This window comes from Camellia sinensis, chromosome 5 (genome assembly GCF_055761805.1).
Source record: "Camellia sinensis isolate YWXY chromosome 5, ASM5576180v1, whole genome shotgun sequence".
Classification (NCBI taxonomy): domain Eukaryota; kingdom Viridiplantae; phylum Streptophyta; class Magnoliopsida; order Ericales; family Theaceae; genus Camellia; species Camellia sinensis.
Genome location: NC_138965.1, coordinates 208,711,761 through 208,726,742, shown reverse-complemented (window position 1 = coordinate 208,726,742; position 14,982 = coordinate 208,711,761). Strand labels below are relative to the sequence as shown.

The following is a 14,982-nucleotide window of genomic DNA, read 5'->3' as shown; positions in this document are numbered from 1 at the left end:
TTTACCAATTTTTTTTTTTTATCCGAAAAGAGATTACTCCTATGGTATTTGATTTTTTTTTTAATGTATATATATAATTTATATATTATATTGTACATACATGTGTTTGTATATATGATGAAAATTTTTTGTTGTCTTTGGCCCTTTTGATGATGAAATTCTGATTCCATGCAAGGACATAGTAGGCCAATGTGCTTAATTTGCTAATTAAGTAGACACTAAAATCATGATTAGTACTATATATAATTGTGTCATCAATGTGAGACATTAGACATTCCTTAAACATATGTTATCACTTTACGATACATAATTTCTTTGAGTTCTTTTTGTTTGTTAGTATTTTAATCATGGTCTATAAAAAATCTAATATTGTAATAAGCTCTCGAGATAACTTAGTTTGGTTGATTGTGTTATCATCTTTATACTTTTTATTTTTATTTTTAAAAACGAAATAATGAAAAGTTTTAAAAAACACACATTACTTTCATATCATTTTCATCTTTGTGCAAAAAAGTTTTCAAAAACAATTATTTAAAAAAGAAAAGAAAAACAATAACACAATTAAATAGGCCCTTAAGTTGTGATGTGGTGTTCAATTAAGTTGAAAAACAAGTTAAAAATGATCATAAGATGTTAGGTGTTGCTTCAATTTTCTAAGTGAGATAGCTATGATTGCACAAGTTCGGTGGGGGGACTTTTTCTTTCTTCTTTTTTTTTGGTTTGGTGATGCTAGTTTGTATAGCAAACAGAGCTTTGAAAATGACTTACAATCATAGAGAGATGGAATAGGCATCTAAAAAGCCTTAGTGATTGAGGACAACATGACTGAGATATGTGGGGTTCATTAGATAGGGACATTTGATCAATCACCCAGAAAGTGTCTCCTGGCCCCCTCTCCCCTCTCCTTTTTTTTCCATGACCAGAAAACCCTACTAATATCTTTATTTTTTTATTTTTGTGCATACTTTCAAAAATTATGATTAAATGTAATCTACCATGATCTAATGTACAAAAAGCAATAGTAAACCACACTAGGTGAATAATCATTCTCTCAATTATTTAACAAATGTGAAGTCAACGTTGTCTTATTTGTTAAATTTTTCACTACATCATGGTTGGAAAAATCACATGAATAATGTCACATGGTATTTCAAGACTATTGAGTAAACTAGTCCCAATGTGACGGCTGACAATATCATTCCATAACTCATTAGAGTATATAGCTAGTTACTACATAACGTGATTTATATCGTGTTATAACTCATCCAGCTATGTAATTAGTTACGACACAATGTGATCAGCTGCCAATCATATTAAGTAGTAGTTAGCTTTTTGACGTGGCAACATAACAATCATATATTGGGATGTGCAAGATGCACTCCATTTAATAGGTGCACATCACGTACTGACTCGAGATGGAGAGAAAGAAAGTGAGAGACAAATTGCCACCCCACCAAGAGCTTGCAAATTTCCCCCAACTACCATGGCATGTCTAAAAATTTCACAATTTTCTTTTTATCACTTTAAGATTGTCCCCAACAATGTCAATTCATGTCAAAACAATGGCACTTGTACTTTGATTATTTAATTGTCTCTTTACAGAAAGGATGGCACATGGGGGGCATGGCCATGTAGTGAAGGTAAGATTCTTCTTGCTCTCACTTCTCTCAATAAGAAATTTGAGATATTTTGGGTTTTGAAACATAGATAATAATGTGTTCATTGCTACATACTCCTTACTCAATTCCTTCTTTCATAGTGGTTGCTTGTCATTATTCTTTCTCAACCATCAATAGGTAAGGCCCAATGATTATGTTTAAACAAGGTACATTCCCAGCTAGTTAATGGGCCATTTGGCTCTTAAATGGGCCTTCTTTGATATCTAAAATTTGGGCCTTCTTCCTGTCTCCTTGGTGGGACATTTGGTAGTTTTTTCTTTCTTTTTCTAGATTTGGGCCTATTTCGGTTTTTGTTTTTCTAGATTGGATTGTAATATTTTCCTTTGTTTTTTAATTGATTTTTTTATATTTTTTGTCGGGCCGGTGGGTCTGGCTTGAGAGCAAGCCGACGAGCTGGGCTAATGGGTGTGCCCGATTTCAACACCTAGATCACCAACACGGGCTAAAGTCCAATGGGACGGGTCATGGGTTGACGGGCCAAATGATGATATCAATAATCATAACTTTTTTTTTTTTTTTTGGGTGGGGGGTGAGGCTTTTCTTCAAGGAGTTAAATTAATTAATATCATATTTTATCTGGGCATGAATTTGAAGCATTGCCATCCTTAGACCTGTGCCATCTCTTTCAACTAGATTGGTTTTTTTCCTCTAAACTTCATTTCGATTGAGACATTTTGCATTGGATCTTTGTGATTATCACACCTACTTAGAAAAAATTTTCACAGGATAGGTATCTCTTACCAACCCAATTTGACATGAAGCCCCATAAGGGATTAGAAATAAAATAGAGTAAAGTGTGAACATGCTTGTATGTTTATACTTTATGGTGCTTCAATGGTCAACATCATATGGTAACAAAAGGATTGGGTTATAGCTACGAGAGTTCTGTATGGTGGAGTCGTTTTTTATTTTTTCCTAAATTTATTTTGGAAATTAGTGTTGCAGATAAGAATAGACAAAAGTTTGTGTTGCAGGGTTTGGTCCTTCACATTTTCTTTATTGTGGGTGAGAGGGTAATTTGTATGAATAAATTGGGCCGAGATTGGGTAATGAGCCGCTTTGGGCCATAGTAAGAAAGGCAGAGTAAAATGACTTTTTTTAGCTCGGTCTTAGAAGGACTTGTTGTTATCTCGGTTGCCACGGCCAAATTGGTTAGTTCGGTCATGGCATACAAAACCGAGGTAGAAGTAAGGAAGTTTACTGAGCCCTTTTCCGGTCTTGATTTTGGGTTAGTTCGGCTTAAACTCTTCTATGGATAGCTCGGTCTTGGCATGTGAAGCTGAGGTAGGGGAAAAACGAGGAATAGCGAAACTAACAATTAGATCGGTCACTCCAATTAGTCTAGCATGGCAATGTTATTTCGGTCATATTGGAGTTCGGCCATGGTAAAAACCATCTCACTTGGTTTAAGCAGTGAGGGGGGTGTTGAAGGATAAGCATTATCTTTCAGAAGTATGAATCCTAGGAGAACTCTACATGGAGGAGTAAGAGTCCTACTTGGATTGTGCCACACGGAACCTATAAAAGCTCACAAACATCACCTATGGAGAGGTAACACAACTTTGGTTCTTGGAGACACACAGCTTTTTGCCTACTTGTCTATTTTGCTGACTTAGGCATCGGAGGGGTTTCCGGCACACACCCGCCGGCTAGCTCATGTTTGTGTTTTCACGGAGTAAAGCGACGACGTTTGGAGGAGCACAGACTTGATCAACAGGATTATACGAGAAGAATTATTTCGTGCTCGTACAATTGGCGTCGTTTGTGGGAAAAAGACACAGAACAAAACCTCTTGATCAAACTTTTTCTCTTTAGAAGCAATGGCGCACAACGAAGATTTGCCGCAGTCCGCCATCGACGGACAAACACCAGAGGGGGGTGCGAGGCGCGAAGGCCTACCTTCTATCTGTCACGACCCAAACCCGGCCCTATGGGTTTAGCACCGTAACCGGCCAGTAATCCGAGATTACCGAAGGTCTGCTTAACAGTAATACAGTAAAACAGAGTACAGGGCCTGGCGGAAGCCAATACAGTAATTAAACAATGTCCAATGAGCTGTGACAGTCTGTATGCCAAAAAGATTTTTCATGCATTCATACATATACAAACAGTACAGTCTATACAAAATTTACAGTCACACAGTACAGGGACCTAATCCCTTGATAACAGTACAGTTAGTAACTGACAGTCTATACAGTAATCCAAACAGTATGGAGACAGACGGGGGAAACAAACAAAACACCCCAAAGCCATAGCATGGCAACTCGGAACCTCGCAGTGAGGCACAAAGGCTGGCTTGACAAAACTGGAGTCTAACCCACGCTCCTAGCTCCGATCTGGTGGCTGAGCACCTACATATATATATAAACAGTGAGCTAAAGCCCAGTGAATAACATAATGCGTAAAGAGGTTTAGAATGAATGTCCTTACGGTAATGAAAACAGTTCAATTCAATCAGTATTTCAGTTGTTCAGTACAGTAAACAGTCATATGTGGTACATCCATTAGCATAACAGTAACAGTAGGTCTTAAAAGACCGAACAGTAATGATGGCCATCAGTCAGTAAACAGTAGTGGCTCCACGAGGGAACCGACAGAGATCTCTGTAACAGTAACAGTAACAGTAAACAGTAGGTACTAAGGATGCCACAGTACAGTTCAGAAATAAAGGACATACATTCATTCAGTAATACCAGTTCAGTAAACAGTTCAGTTCAGTATTCAAAAGATATCAGCTGAACATATCTTTACACAATTGTTACTCACAGAGTTTGGGCTACAGTATGCTAGAGCGTGTCTCCCCAGTTGCCAACCCTACACAGTTCACAGGTTGAACACACACTAAGCTACACAGTTGGGAAATATCATAACTTAATCCCTAATTTGCCTTGGTGTGTTCTACAACGATATCCTCATCTAAATGTCTTAAACTAGGCCTAAGAATGCCTAGGATGGGATGAGGATGCAACAATACACTTAGAAAACATTTTGCAAAGTTTGCTGAAACTAGGAGCCTCGCTCGAGCGGGACTTTCTCTGCTCGAGCGTAAGTCCAAAATCAAAGGCTTCGCTCGAGCGAGGAATCCTTCGCTCGAGCGGTCTGCAAAACAGTAAAACTACTGGATGCTGTGATTTTGCGCGCGATGGTCGCTCGAGCGGAGCCCTGGACAAAGGTGCTCGCTCGAGCGGGGAATCCTTCGCTCGAGCGAGGAAGCCAAATCTGGAATTTCCAGATCTGCCTCCCAAGCTCAAACCAAGCATTCTACCACTCAAAACTCGACCTCTTGGGCCCAAATTCTGGAAAACATAACTAAATTCAATGTATAACAAGTTTCAAAGCTCAATTTATGAATTCAAGCCCCAAAGGTGAGTCAATTAAAACCATATTCAAACCCATTTTCAAGAATATGAAGAACATGCAAATATGCATGGATTCAAACCAAATTCAACCTTCAAAGCTTGTTTAGCTGGACTCATTTTTTCAAGAACATGATGGATTCGTGGACTCAAGCCTAATTATGAACATGCATGTACAATTTTACCATGAATTCAACTCAAAACTCATCAATTCAAACATGCATGCATGAATTATGTTCTATCCTTCATGTATGAACTAAAACAAGACTTAACTCTACAATTGAAACATGAATCTTGCAAGAATTAATTCTAAGACAACAACAAGAAGATGGATGTCCTACCTTAGTCTTGTAGAATTAGGAGTGAGGGAGCTCAAATATGCAAATACACTTCAATTTCCAAGCAATTTACAAGGTAGAACTCAATTTCTCTCCCTCTCCCTCTCTTGGTCGGTTAAGCACAAGAAATGAGCTGATGCAATGTTTGATCTAGGTGTATATTGAGGCTCAAGTGTATTGTATTGAGTGGACCACTCATGTGGCAAAATGGTAAATAAATCAAACTATGCAATTGATTAATATTAATCTAATTTAATCATACCTAATCAATTTTCAGGTAATTATACCATAAAATCACATTAATTCTGAGGATCATGGAACATCAATCGGTTTCTAATTCGGCCGCCGATATGGCCTTCAATTAGCAGTTTAAACATATAAGCATGAACAGATAATCATACAGTCAAACAGATAGAATGCAATTTAACTAACATATACTCAATCAATTCGGTTTCCAATTTCAGTCAGTCAGTTCAGTACTTTAATCAGTTCAATTATCAGTCATAATCAATTCAGTTTAACGGTAATCGATGGTTATCGGTAATCAATCAGTCATCAGTCGGTAAACAGTATGAGGGTTGTTACAGTCTCCCCTCCTTATAAAGAGTTTAGTCCTCTAAACTCGAGTTACCTTCATTCTGGAAGAAAACAGGATTCAGTGGAAACAGTTCAGGATATCGTTTGGCCATGTCATCTTCCCTTTCCCAAGTGGCATACACGCCACCGTGGTTTTGCCAGTCAACTTTCACTAACGGGATCTCTTTGTTCCTCAGTTTCTTGATTCGTCTGTTTACAATCTGTATGGGCCGTTCCTCGTAAGTGTAGTCATCACTCAGCACTACACGAGTAGGCTCTATTACATGGAAAGGATCCCGAAGGTAGTCTCTCAACATAGAGATGTGGAAGACGTTATGCATGTGCTCCATTTCAGGAGGAAGCGCAACTTGATACGCCACCGGATTGATTTTCTCAATGATCTCGTATGGTCCGACGTATCTCGGTGCTAACTTGCCTTTGACTCCAAAACGAGTCTGGCCCTTCATTGGTGTCACTTTCACAAAAACGTGATCACCCACTTCATACTCTCTGTCCCGTCTTCTGACATCTGCATAACTTTTCTGTCTACTCTGTGCAGTTTTCAGTCTTTGCTGTATCAGTTTCACTTTTTCAGTTGTTTCATACACAATCTCGGGCCCAAGCAAAGGCCCATCTCCAACTTCTGCCCAGCAAATCGGAGATCTACATTTTCTGCCATACAATGCCTCGAAGGGCGCCATACCAATACTCGAATGGTAGCTGTTATTGTAGGCGAATTCAACTAATGGCAGATGACTTTCCCAGTCTCCCTGAAAATCAAGGACACACATTCTCAGTAAATCCTCCAGAGTTTGGATGGTCCTTTCTGACTGGCCATCTGTCTGAGGATGATAGGCACTACTCAGCCTCAATTCAGTACCTAGTGCAGTCTGTAGACTTTGCCAAAACCTTGATGTAAACTTCGAATCCCTGTCGGAAACAATAGACACAGGCACTCCATGCAGTCTTACAATCTCATCAATATAGATAACGGCCAATTTGTCCGCATTATAAATTGTCTTGACAGGTAAGAAGTGAGCAGATTTGGTTAATCTATCAACAATAACCCAAATTGAATCCATACCTTTTCTGGAGCGAGGCAATCCAACGATAAAATCCATCGTGATATGCTCCCATTTCCACTCTGGTATGGGTAGGGGTTGCAATAGTCCGGCAGGTCGTTGATGTTCAGCTTTGACCTGTTGGCAATGAAGACATTTGGATACAAAATCAGCAATTTCTTTCTTCATTCCCGGCCACCAGAAATTCTGTTTCAGATCTTGGTACATTTTCGTATTCCCCGGATGGATAGACAATTTCGAATTGTGGCCTTCTTGCAGAACTCTTCTTTTTAGTTCAGTACCATTTGGTACACACAGTCTTTCTCGAAATTTCAGTACATTATTCTCAAATTTGAATCCCGGTCTCGGTTTAGATTCTCTTTCTTCGATGATCTTCTTCAAGAAGTCATCCAGTTGCTGTTTCTCTTTAATCTCTTCAATCAGTGCCGGTTGAGCAGAAATAGCAGCTAAGGTTCCACCTTGTTCTCTCAAAACAATTTCAATTTCAGATTTTTCAAGGTCACAAAGCAACTCTTTCTGTCCGGTAAGCAAACATGCTAAGTTTCCAATCGATTTCCGGCTCAGTGCATCGGCAACGGTATTGGCTTTTCCCGGATGGTACAATATCTGTAGGTCATAGTCTTTAATCAGTTCCAGCCATCTCCGCTGTCTCATGTTCAGTTCTTTCTGTGTGAAGAAATACTTTAAGCTCTTGTGGTCGGTGTATACTTCACATGTCACCCCATACAGATAGTGACGCCAAATTTTCAGTGCAAACACCACTGCAGCAAGTTCCAGGTCATGGGTCGGGTAGTTCTTTTCATGTGGTCTCAACTGTCGGGAAGCATAAGCAATAACTCTCCCATTCTGCATTAAAACACACCCCAAACCCTTATGAGAAGCATTACTAAATACAGTATAGCCATCCGTACCTGAAGGTAAGGTAAGAACTGGTGCAGTCACTAATCGAGTTTTCAGCTCCTGGAAAGCAGATTCTCTTTGGTCAGTCCAGTCAAATGATGTCCCCTTTTGAGTTAACTGAGTCAATGGTAGGGCAATTTTGGAGAAATCTTTGACAAATCTTCTGTAATATCCAGCCAGTCCCAAAAAGCTTCGGACTTCAGTCACATTTGTCGGTCTAGGCCAGTTCACTACAGCTTCAATTTTCTGCGGATCAACAGAAATTCCATTTTTGCTAACAACATGCCCCAGAAACATAACATGGTCAAGCCAAAATTCACATTTAGACAGTTTAGCATACAGTTTCTGTTCTCTTAAGGTTTGTAGGGCAAGTCTCAGATGATGTTCATGCTGTTCTATACTTTTGGAGTAAATCAATATGTCATCGATAAATACAACAATAAAGTCATCAAGGTATGGTTTAAAAATTCTGTTCATGAGGTCCATAAAAGCAGCAGGGGCATTCGTGACTCCGAATGGCATAACTAAAAATTCATAATGGCCATACCTCGTTCTAAAAGCAGTTTTATCAATGTCTTCTGGTTTAACCTTCAGTTGATGATACCCCGATCTAAGATCGATTTTGGAAAACACTTGTGCACCCTGTAACTGATCAAATAAATCATCAATACGCGGTAATGGGTATTTATTCTTTACAGTTACCTTATTCAGTTCACGGTAATCAATGCACAGTCTCAGTGAGCCATCTTTCTTCTTGACAAACAAAACAGGAGCACCCCATGGCGAAGTGCTAGGTCTGATAAACTTCTTATCCAGCAGTTCCTGCAGTTGTACTTTCAATTCTTTCAGTTCAGTTGGGGCCATTCTGTAAGGAGCTTTCGATATCGGCTGTGTGCCCGGAATCACATCAACCGCGAATTCAATCTCCCTGTCAATCAAATCCCCTGGCAGATCATCTGGGAATACATCTGGGAATTCTCTGACTATAGGAATGCAATTCACATCAGTTTTAACATTATCATCAGTAGACACAGTCAGTACAGAACACAGATATCCTTTACACCCCTTTCTAATTAATTTAACAGCTTTCACTGATGAAATCAAATACGGAGGAGGTACTACTCCACTCCCATTAAACACAAATTCAGGCAAACCCGGTGGACGAAAAACAACTTGCTTGGTCACACAGTCAATAGTGGCATGATATTTTTGTAACCAATCCATCCCCAATATTACATCAAAATGATCAATGTTCAATGGCAGTAAATCAATAAACAGATGCATATCCCCAACAATAATTTCACATGCGGGGTACATATAAGCACATGTCATGGATCCCCCTACGGGTGATGATACAGCTAACAGATAGTTCATAGGTTCTAAGGGTCTATTCAATTTTCGTGAGAAAGCATGCGATACATATTAATGCGTAGACCCCGAATCAATCAGTACATATGCATTTTGAGTACAAATAGAGAGAATACCTGACACAACGGTCTCGGTATTCTGGACGTCTCTCGGTACTAGGGCGAACACTCGGCCCTGCCTCATGGGCTCCTTCCCGGTAGTTCTGGGGTTAGGCTTTGGTGCTACAGTTGATGCTGCTGCACTTGGTATAGCTTTGCTACTAACTTGCGGAGCAGAGGGACAGTCTCTAACCATGTGGCCCACTTTGCCACATCTGTAACAGGCTCCAGATAGTTTATAACAAACCCCTTTGTGCTTCTTGCCACACTCAGAACAGGGTGGTATAAACCCACTCCCTTGGCTGGGGCTAGTTGTCGACCCCGTATTCTGTTTCTTGTTGGCCGGGTTGTGCTTGCCTTTCTTGAATTTGAAACCCTGCCTTTTACCATGCCATTCAGTTGTTGGTGTTTCAGATTGTTTCACTGCTGCAATGTTCGACTCGACCATCAATGCCCGATCGAGAACACCCACAAAAGTCGGTAGTTTCAAAACATTTATCCGGTCAAGGATTGCAACATTAAGGCCACCTTCAAATTTCCTGGCCTTCTTATACTCAGTATCCACCATATGCGGTGCATAACGGGCAAGTTCAGTAAATTTCGTTTCATATTCGGCAACGGACATTGTGCCCTGCTTCAGCTGTTCAAATTCAGTCACCTTTCTATCCCTGACACACTGAGGGAAATACTTTTCAAAGAAGGACTCCTTGAACTGAGTCCAAGTCATAACAGTATTTGTATCACGGATCAACATCCACCACCTTCTAGCTTCTTCTTGTAAGGTGAAGGTAGCTAACAGTACTTTATTCGCTTCTGAACATGGGAACACTTCAAATAGTTTTTCTGTTTCCAGAACCCAAGCTTCAGCTTTTAACGGTTCAAGGCCTCCCTGAAAGGATGGCGGTTTCATTTTGCTAAACTTCTGGGTAAGAGCAATTATATCCCCATCATTCACATTCACATTAGGTTCCGGCTGTACCGGAGGAGGAGGAGGTGGGGGCGGTTGGTTCTGTTGTTGTTCAAGTCTAGCAGTTATCAATTCCATCATTCTTTCCATTCTTTCCATTCTTGCCTCAGTAGATGAGGACTCAGGTTCATTTGCATTGTCCATTTCACTATAAGCAGTTATAACAGTTTTAAACATAAGCAGTCATTTGTTTAACAGTTTACCACATTGGCATGCATTCAGTCATAGCATAACCACACACTTATCATGCTCATGAGATGCCCTAATAACTTTTCTAGGACACCCTATAGCTCATTTGGACACGTGTGTGCGGTATAACTCGTGGTTAAGTATCGCTCTGATACCACTCTGTCACGACCCAAACCCGGCCCTATGGGTTTAGCACCGTAACCGGCCAGTAATCCGAGATTACCGAAGGCCTGCTTAACAGTAATACAGTAAAACAGAGTACAGGGCCTGGCGGAAGCCAATACAGTAATTAAACAATGTCCAATGAGCTGTGACAGTCTGTATGCCAAAAAGATTTTTCATGCATTCATACATATACAAACAGTACAGTCTATACAAAATTTACAGTCACACAGTACAGGGACCTAATCCCTTGATAACAGTACAGTTAGTAACTGACAGTCTATACAGTAATCCAAACAGTATGGAGACAGACGGGGGAAACAAACAAAACACCCCAAAGCCATAGCATGGCAACTCGGAACCTCGCAGTGAGGCACAAAGGCTGGCTTGACAAAACTGGAGTCTAACCCACGCTCCTAGCTCCGATCTGGTGGCTGAGCACCTACATATATATATAAACAGTGAGCTAAAGCCCAGTGAATAACATAATGCGTAAAGAGGTTTAGAATGAATGTCCTTACGGTAATGAAAACAGTTCAATTCAATCAGTATTTCAGTTGTTCAGTACAGTAAACAGTCATATGTGGTACATCCATTAGCATAACAGTAACAGTAGGTCTTAAAAGACCGAACAGTAATGATGGCCATCAGTCAGTAAACAGTAGTGGCTCCACGAGGGAACCGACAGAGATCTCTGTAACAGTAACAGTAACAGTAAACAGTAGGTACTAAGGATGCCACAGTACAGTTCAGAAATAAAGGACATACATTCATTCAGTAATACCAGTTCAGTAAACAGTTCAGTTCAGTATTCAAAAGATATCAGCTGAACATATCTTTACACAATTGTTACTCACAGAGTTTGGGCTACAGTATGCTAGAGCGTGTCTCCCCAGTTGCCAACCCTACACAGTTCACAGGTTGAACACACACTAAGCTACACAGTTGGGAAATATCATAACTTAATCCCTAATTTGCCTTGGTGTGTTCTACAACGATATCCTCATCTAAATGTCTTAAACTAGGCCTAAGAATGCCTAGGATGGGATGAGGATGCAACAATACACTTAGAAAACATTTTGCAAAGTTTGCTGAAACTAGGAGCCTCGCTCGAGCGGGACTTTCTCTGCTCGAGCGTAAGTCCAAAATCAAAGGCTTCGCTCGAGCGAGGAATCCTTCGCTCGAGCGGTCTGCAAAACAGTAAAACTACTGGATGCTGTGATTTTGCGCGCGATGGTCGCTCGAGCGGAGCCCTGGACAAAGGTGCTCGCTCGAGCGGGGAATCCTTCGCTCGAGCGAGGAAGCCAAATCTGGAATTTCCAGATCTGCCTCCCAAGCTCAAACCAAGCATTCTACCACTCAAAACTCGACCTCTTGGGCCCAAATTCTGGAAAACATAACTAAATTCAATGTATAACAAGTTTCAAAGCTCAATTTATGAATTCAAGCCCCAAAGGTGAGTCAATTAAAACCATATTCAAACCCATTTTCAAGAATATGAAGAACATGCAAACATGCATGGATTCAAACCAAATTCAACCTTCAAAGCTTGTTTAGCTGGACTCATTTTTTCAAGAACATGATGGATTCGTGGACTCAAGCCTAATTATGAACATGCATGTACAATTTTACCATGAATTCAACTCAAAACTCATCAATTCAAACATGCATGCATGAATTATGTTCTATCCTTCATGTATGAACTAAAACAAGACTTAACTCTACAATTGAAACATGAATCTTGCAAGAATTAATTCTAAGACAACAACAAGAAGATGGATGTCCTACCTTAGTCTTGTAGAATTAGGAGTGAGGGAGCTCAAATATGCAAATACACTTCAATTTCCAAGCAATTTACAAGGTAGAACTCAATTTCTCTCCCTCTCCCTCTCTTGGTCGGTTAAGCACAAGAAATGAGCTGATGCAATGTTTGATCTAGGTGTATATTGAGGCTCAAGTGTATTGTATTGAGTGGACCACTTATGTGGCAAAATGGTAAATAAATCAAACTATGCAATTGATTAATATTAATCTAATTTAATCATACCTAATCAATTTTCAGGTAATTATACCATAAAATCACATTAATTCTGAGGATCATGGAACATCAATCGGTTTCTAATTCGGCCGCCGATATGGCCTTCAATTAGCAGTTTAAACATATAAGCATGAACAGATAATCATACAGTCAAACAGATAGAATGCAATTTAACTAACATATACTCAATCAATTTGGTTTCCAATTTCAGTCAGTCAGTTCAGTACTTTAATCAGTTCAATTATCAGTCATAATCAATTCAGTTTAACGGTAATCGATGGTTATCGGTAATCAATCAGTCATCAGTCGGTAAACAGTATGAGGGTTGTTACAGTCTCCCCTCCTTATAAAGAGTTTAGTCCTCTAAACTCGAGTTACCTTCATTCTGGAAGAAAACAGGATTCAGTGGAAACAGTTCAGGATATCGTTTGGCCATGTCATCTTCCCTTTCCCAAGTGGCATACACGCCACCGTGGTTTTGCCAGTCAACTTTCACTAACGGGATCTCTTTGTTCCTCAGTTTCTTGATTCGTCTGTTTACAATCTGTATGGGCCGTTCCTCGTAAGTGTAGTCATCACTCAGCACTACACGAGTAGGCTCTATTACATGGAAAGGATCCCGAAGGTAGTCTCTCAACATAGAGATGTGGAAGACGTTATGCATGTGCTCCATTTCAGGAGGAAGCGCAACTTGATACGCCACCGGATTGATTTTCTCAATGATCTCGTATGGTCCGACGTATCTCGGTGCTAACTTGCCTTTGACTCCAAAACGAGTCTGGCCCTTCATTGGTGTCACTTTCACAAAAACGTGATCACCCACTTCATACTCTCTGTCCCGTCTTCTGACATCTGCATAACTTTTCTGTCTACTCTGTGCAGTTTTCAGTCTTTGCTGTATCAGTTTCACTTTTTCAGTTGTTTCATACACAATCTCGGGCCCAAGCAAAGGCCCATCTCCAACTTCTGCCCAGCAAATCGGAGATCTACATTTTCTGCCATACAATGCCTCGAAGGGCGCCATACCAATACTCGAATGGTAGCTGTTATTGTAGGCGAATTCAACTAATGGCAGATGACTTTCCCAGTCTCCCTGAAAATCAAGGACACACATTCTCAGTAAATCCTCCAGAGTTTGGATGGTCCTTTCTGACTGGCCATCTGTCTGAGGATGATAGGCACTACTCAGCCTCAATTCAGTACCTAGTGCAGTCTGTAGACTTTGCCAAAACCTTGATGTAAACTTCGAATCCCTGTCGGAAACAATAGACACAGGCACTCCATGCAGTCTTACAATCTCATCAATATAGATAACGGCCAATTTGTCCGCATTATAAATTGTCTTGACAGGTAAGAAGTGAGCAGATTTGGTTAATCTATCAACAATAACCCAAATTGAATCCATACCTTTTCTGGAGCGAGGCAATCCAACGATAAAATCCATCGTGATATGCTCCCATTTCCACTCTGGTATGGGTAGGGGTTGCAATAGTCCGGCAGGTCGTTGATGTTCAGCTTTGACCTGTTGGCAATGAAGACATTTGGATACAAAATCAGCAATTTCTTTCTTCATTCCCGGCCACCAGAAATTCTGTTTCAGATCTTGGTACATTTTCGTATTCCCCGGATGGATAGACAATTTCGAATTGTGGCCTTCTTGCAGAACTCTTCTTTTTAGTTCAGTACCATTTGGTACACACAGTCTTTCTCGAAATTTCAGTACATTATTCTCAAATTTGAATCCCGGTCTCGGTTTAGATTCTCTTTCTTCGATGATCTTCTTCAAGAAGTCATCCAGTTGCTGTTTCTCTTTAATCTCTTCAATCAGTGCCGGTTGAGCAGAAATAGCAGCTAAGGTTCCACCTTGTTCTCTCAAAACAATTTCAATTTCAGATTTTTCAAGGTCACAAAGCAACTCTTTCTGTCCGGTAAGCAAACATGCTAAGTTTCCAATCGATTTCCGGCTCAGTGCATCGGCAACGGTATTGGCTTTTCCCGGATGGTACAATATCTGTAGGTCATAGTCTTTAATCAGTTCCAGCCATCTCCGCTGTCTCATGTTCAGTTCTTTCTGTGTGAAGAAATACTTTAAGCTCTTGTGGTCGGTGTATACTTCACATGTCACCCCATACAGATAGTGACGCCAAATTTTCAGTGCAAACACCACTGCAGCAAGTTCCAGGTCATGGGTCGGGTAGTTCTTTTCATGTGGTCTCAACTGTCGGGAAG

General features: G+C 40.3%; 1 protein-coding gene across 1 annotated transcript in view; it reads right to left on the bottom strand.

Annotated features, from left to right (window-relative positions):
* Positions 1-14,982, bottom strand: part of LOC145792055 (uncharacterized) — a 50,932-nt gene that overhangs the window by 15,885 nt on the left and 20,065 nt on the right. The window contains exons 4-5 of the mRNA XM_082872537.1: positions 13,718-14,530; positions 6,591-7,403 (exon numbers count right to left, since the gene is read on the bottom strand). Coding sequence (XP_082728663.1) covers positions 6,591-7,403; positions 13,718-14,530 — 1,626 coding nt within the window. The remainder of the gene's footprint in view (positions 1-6,590; positions 7,404-13,717; positions 14,531-14,982) is intronic.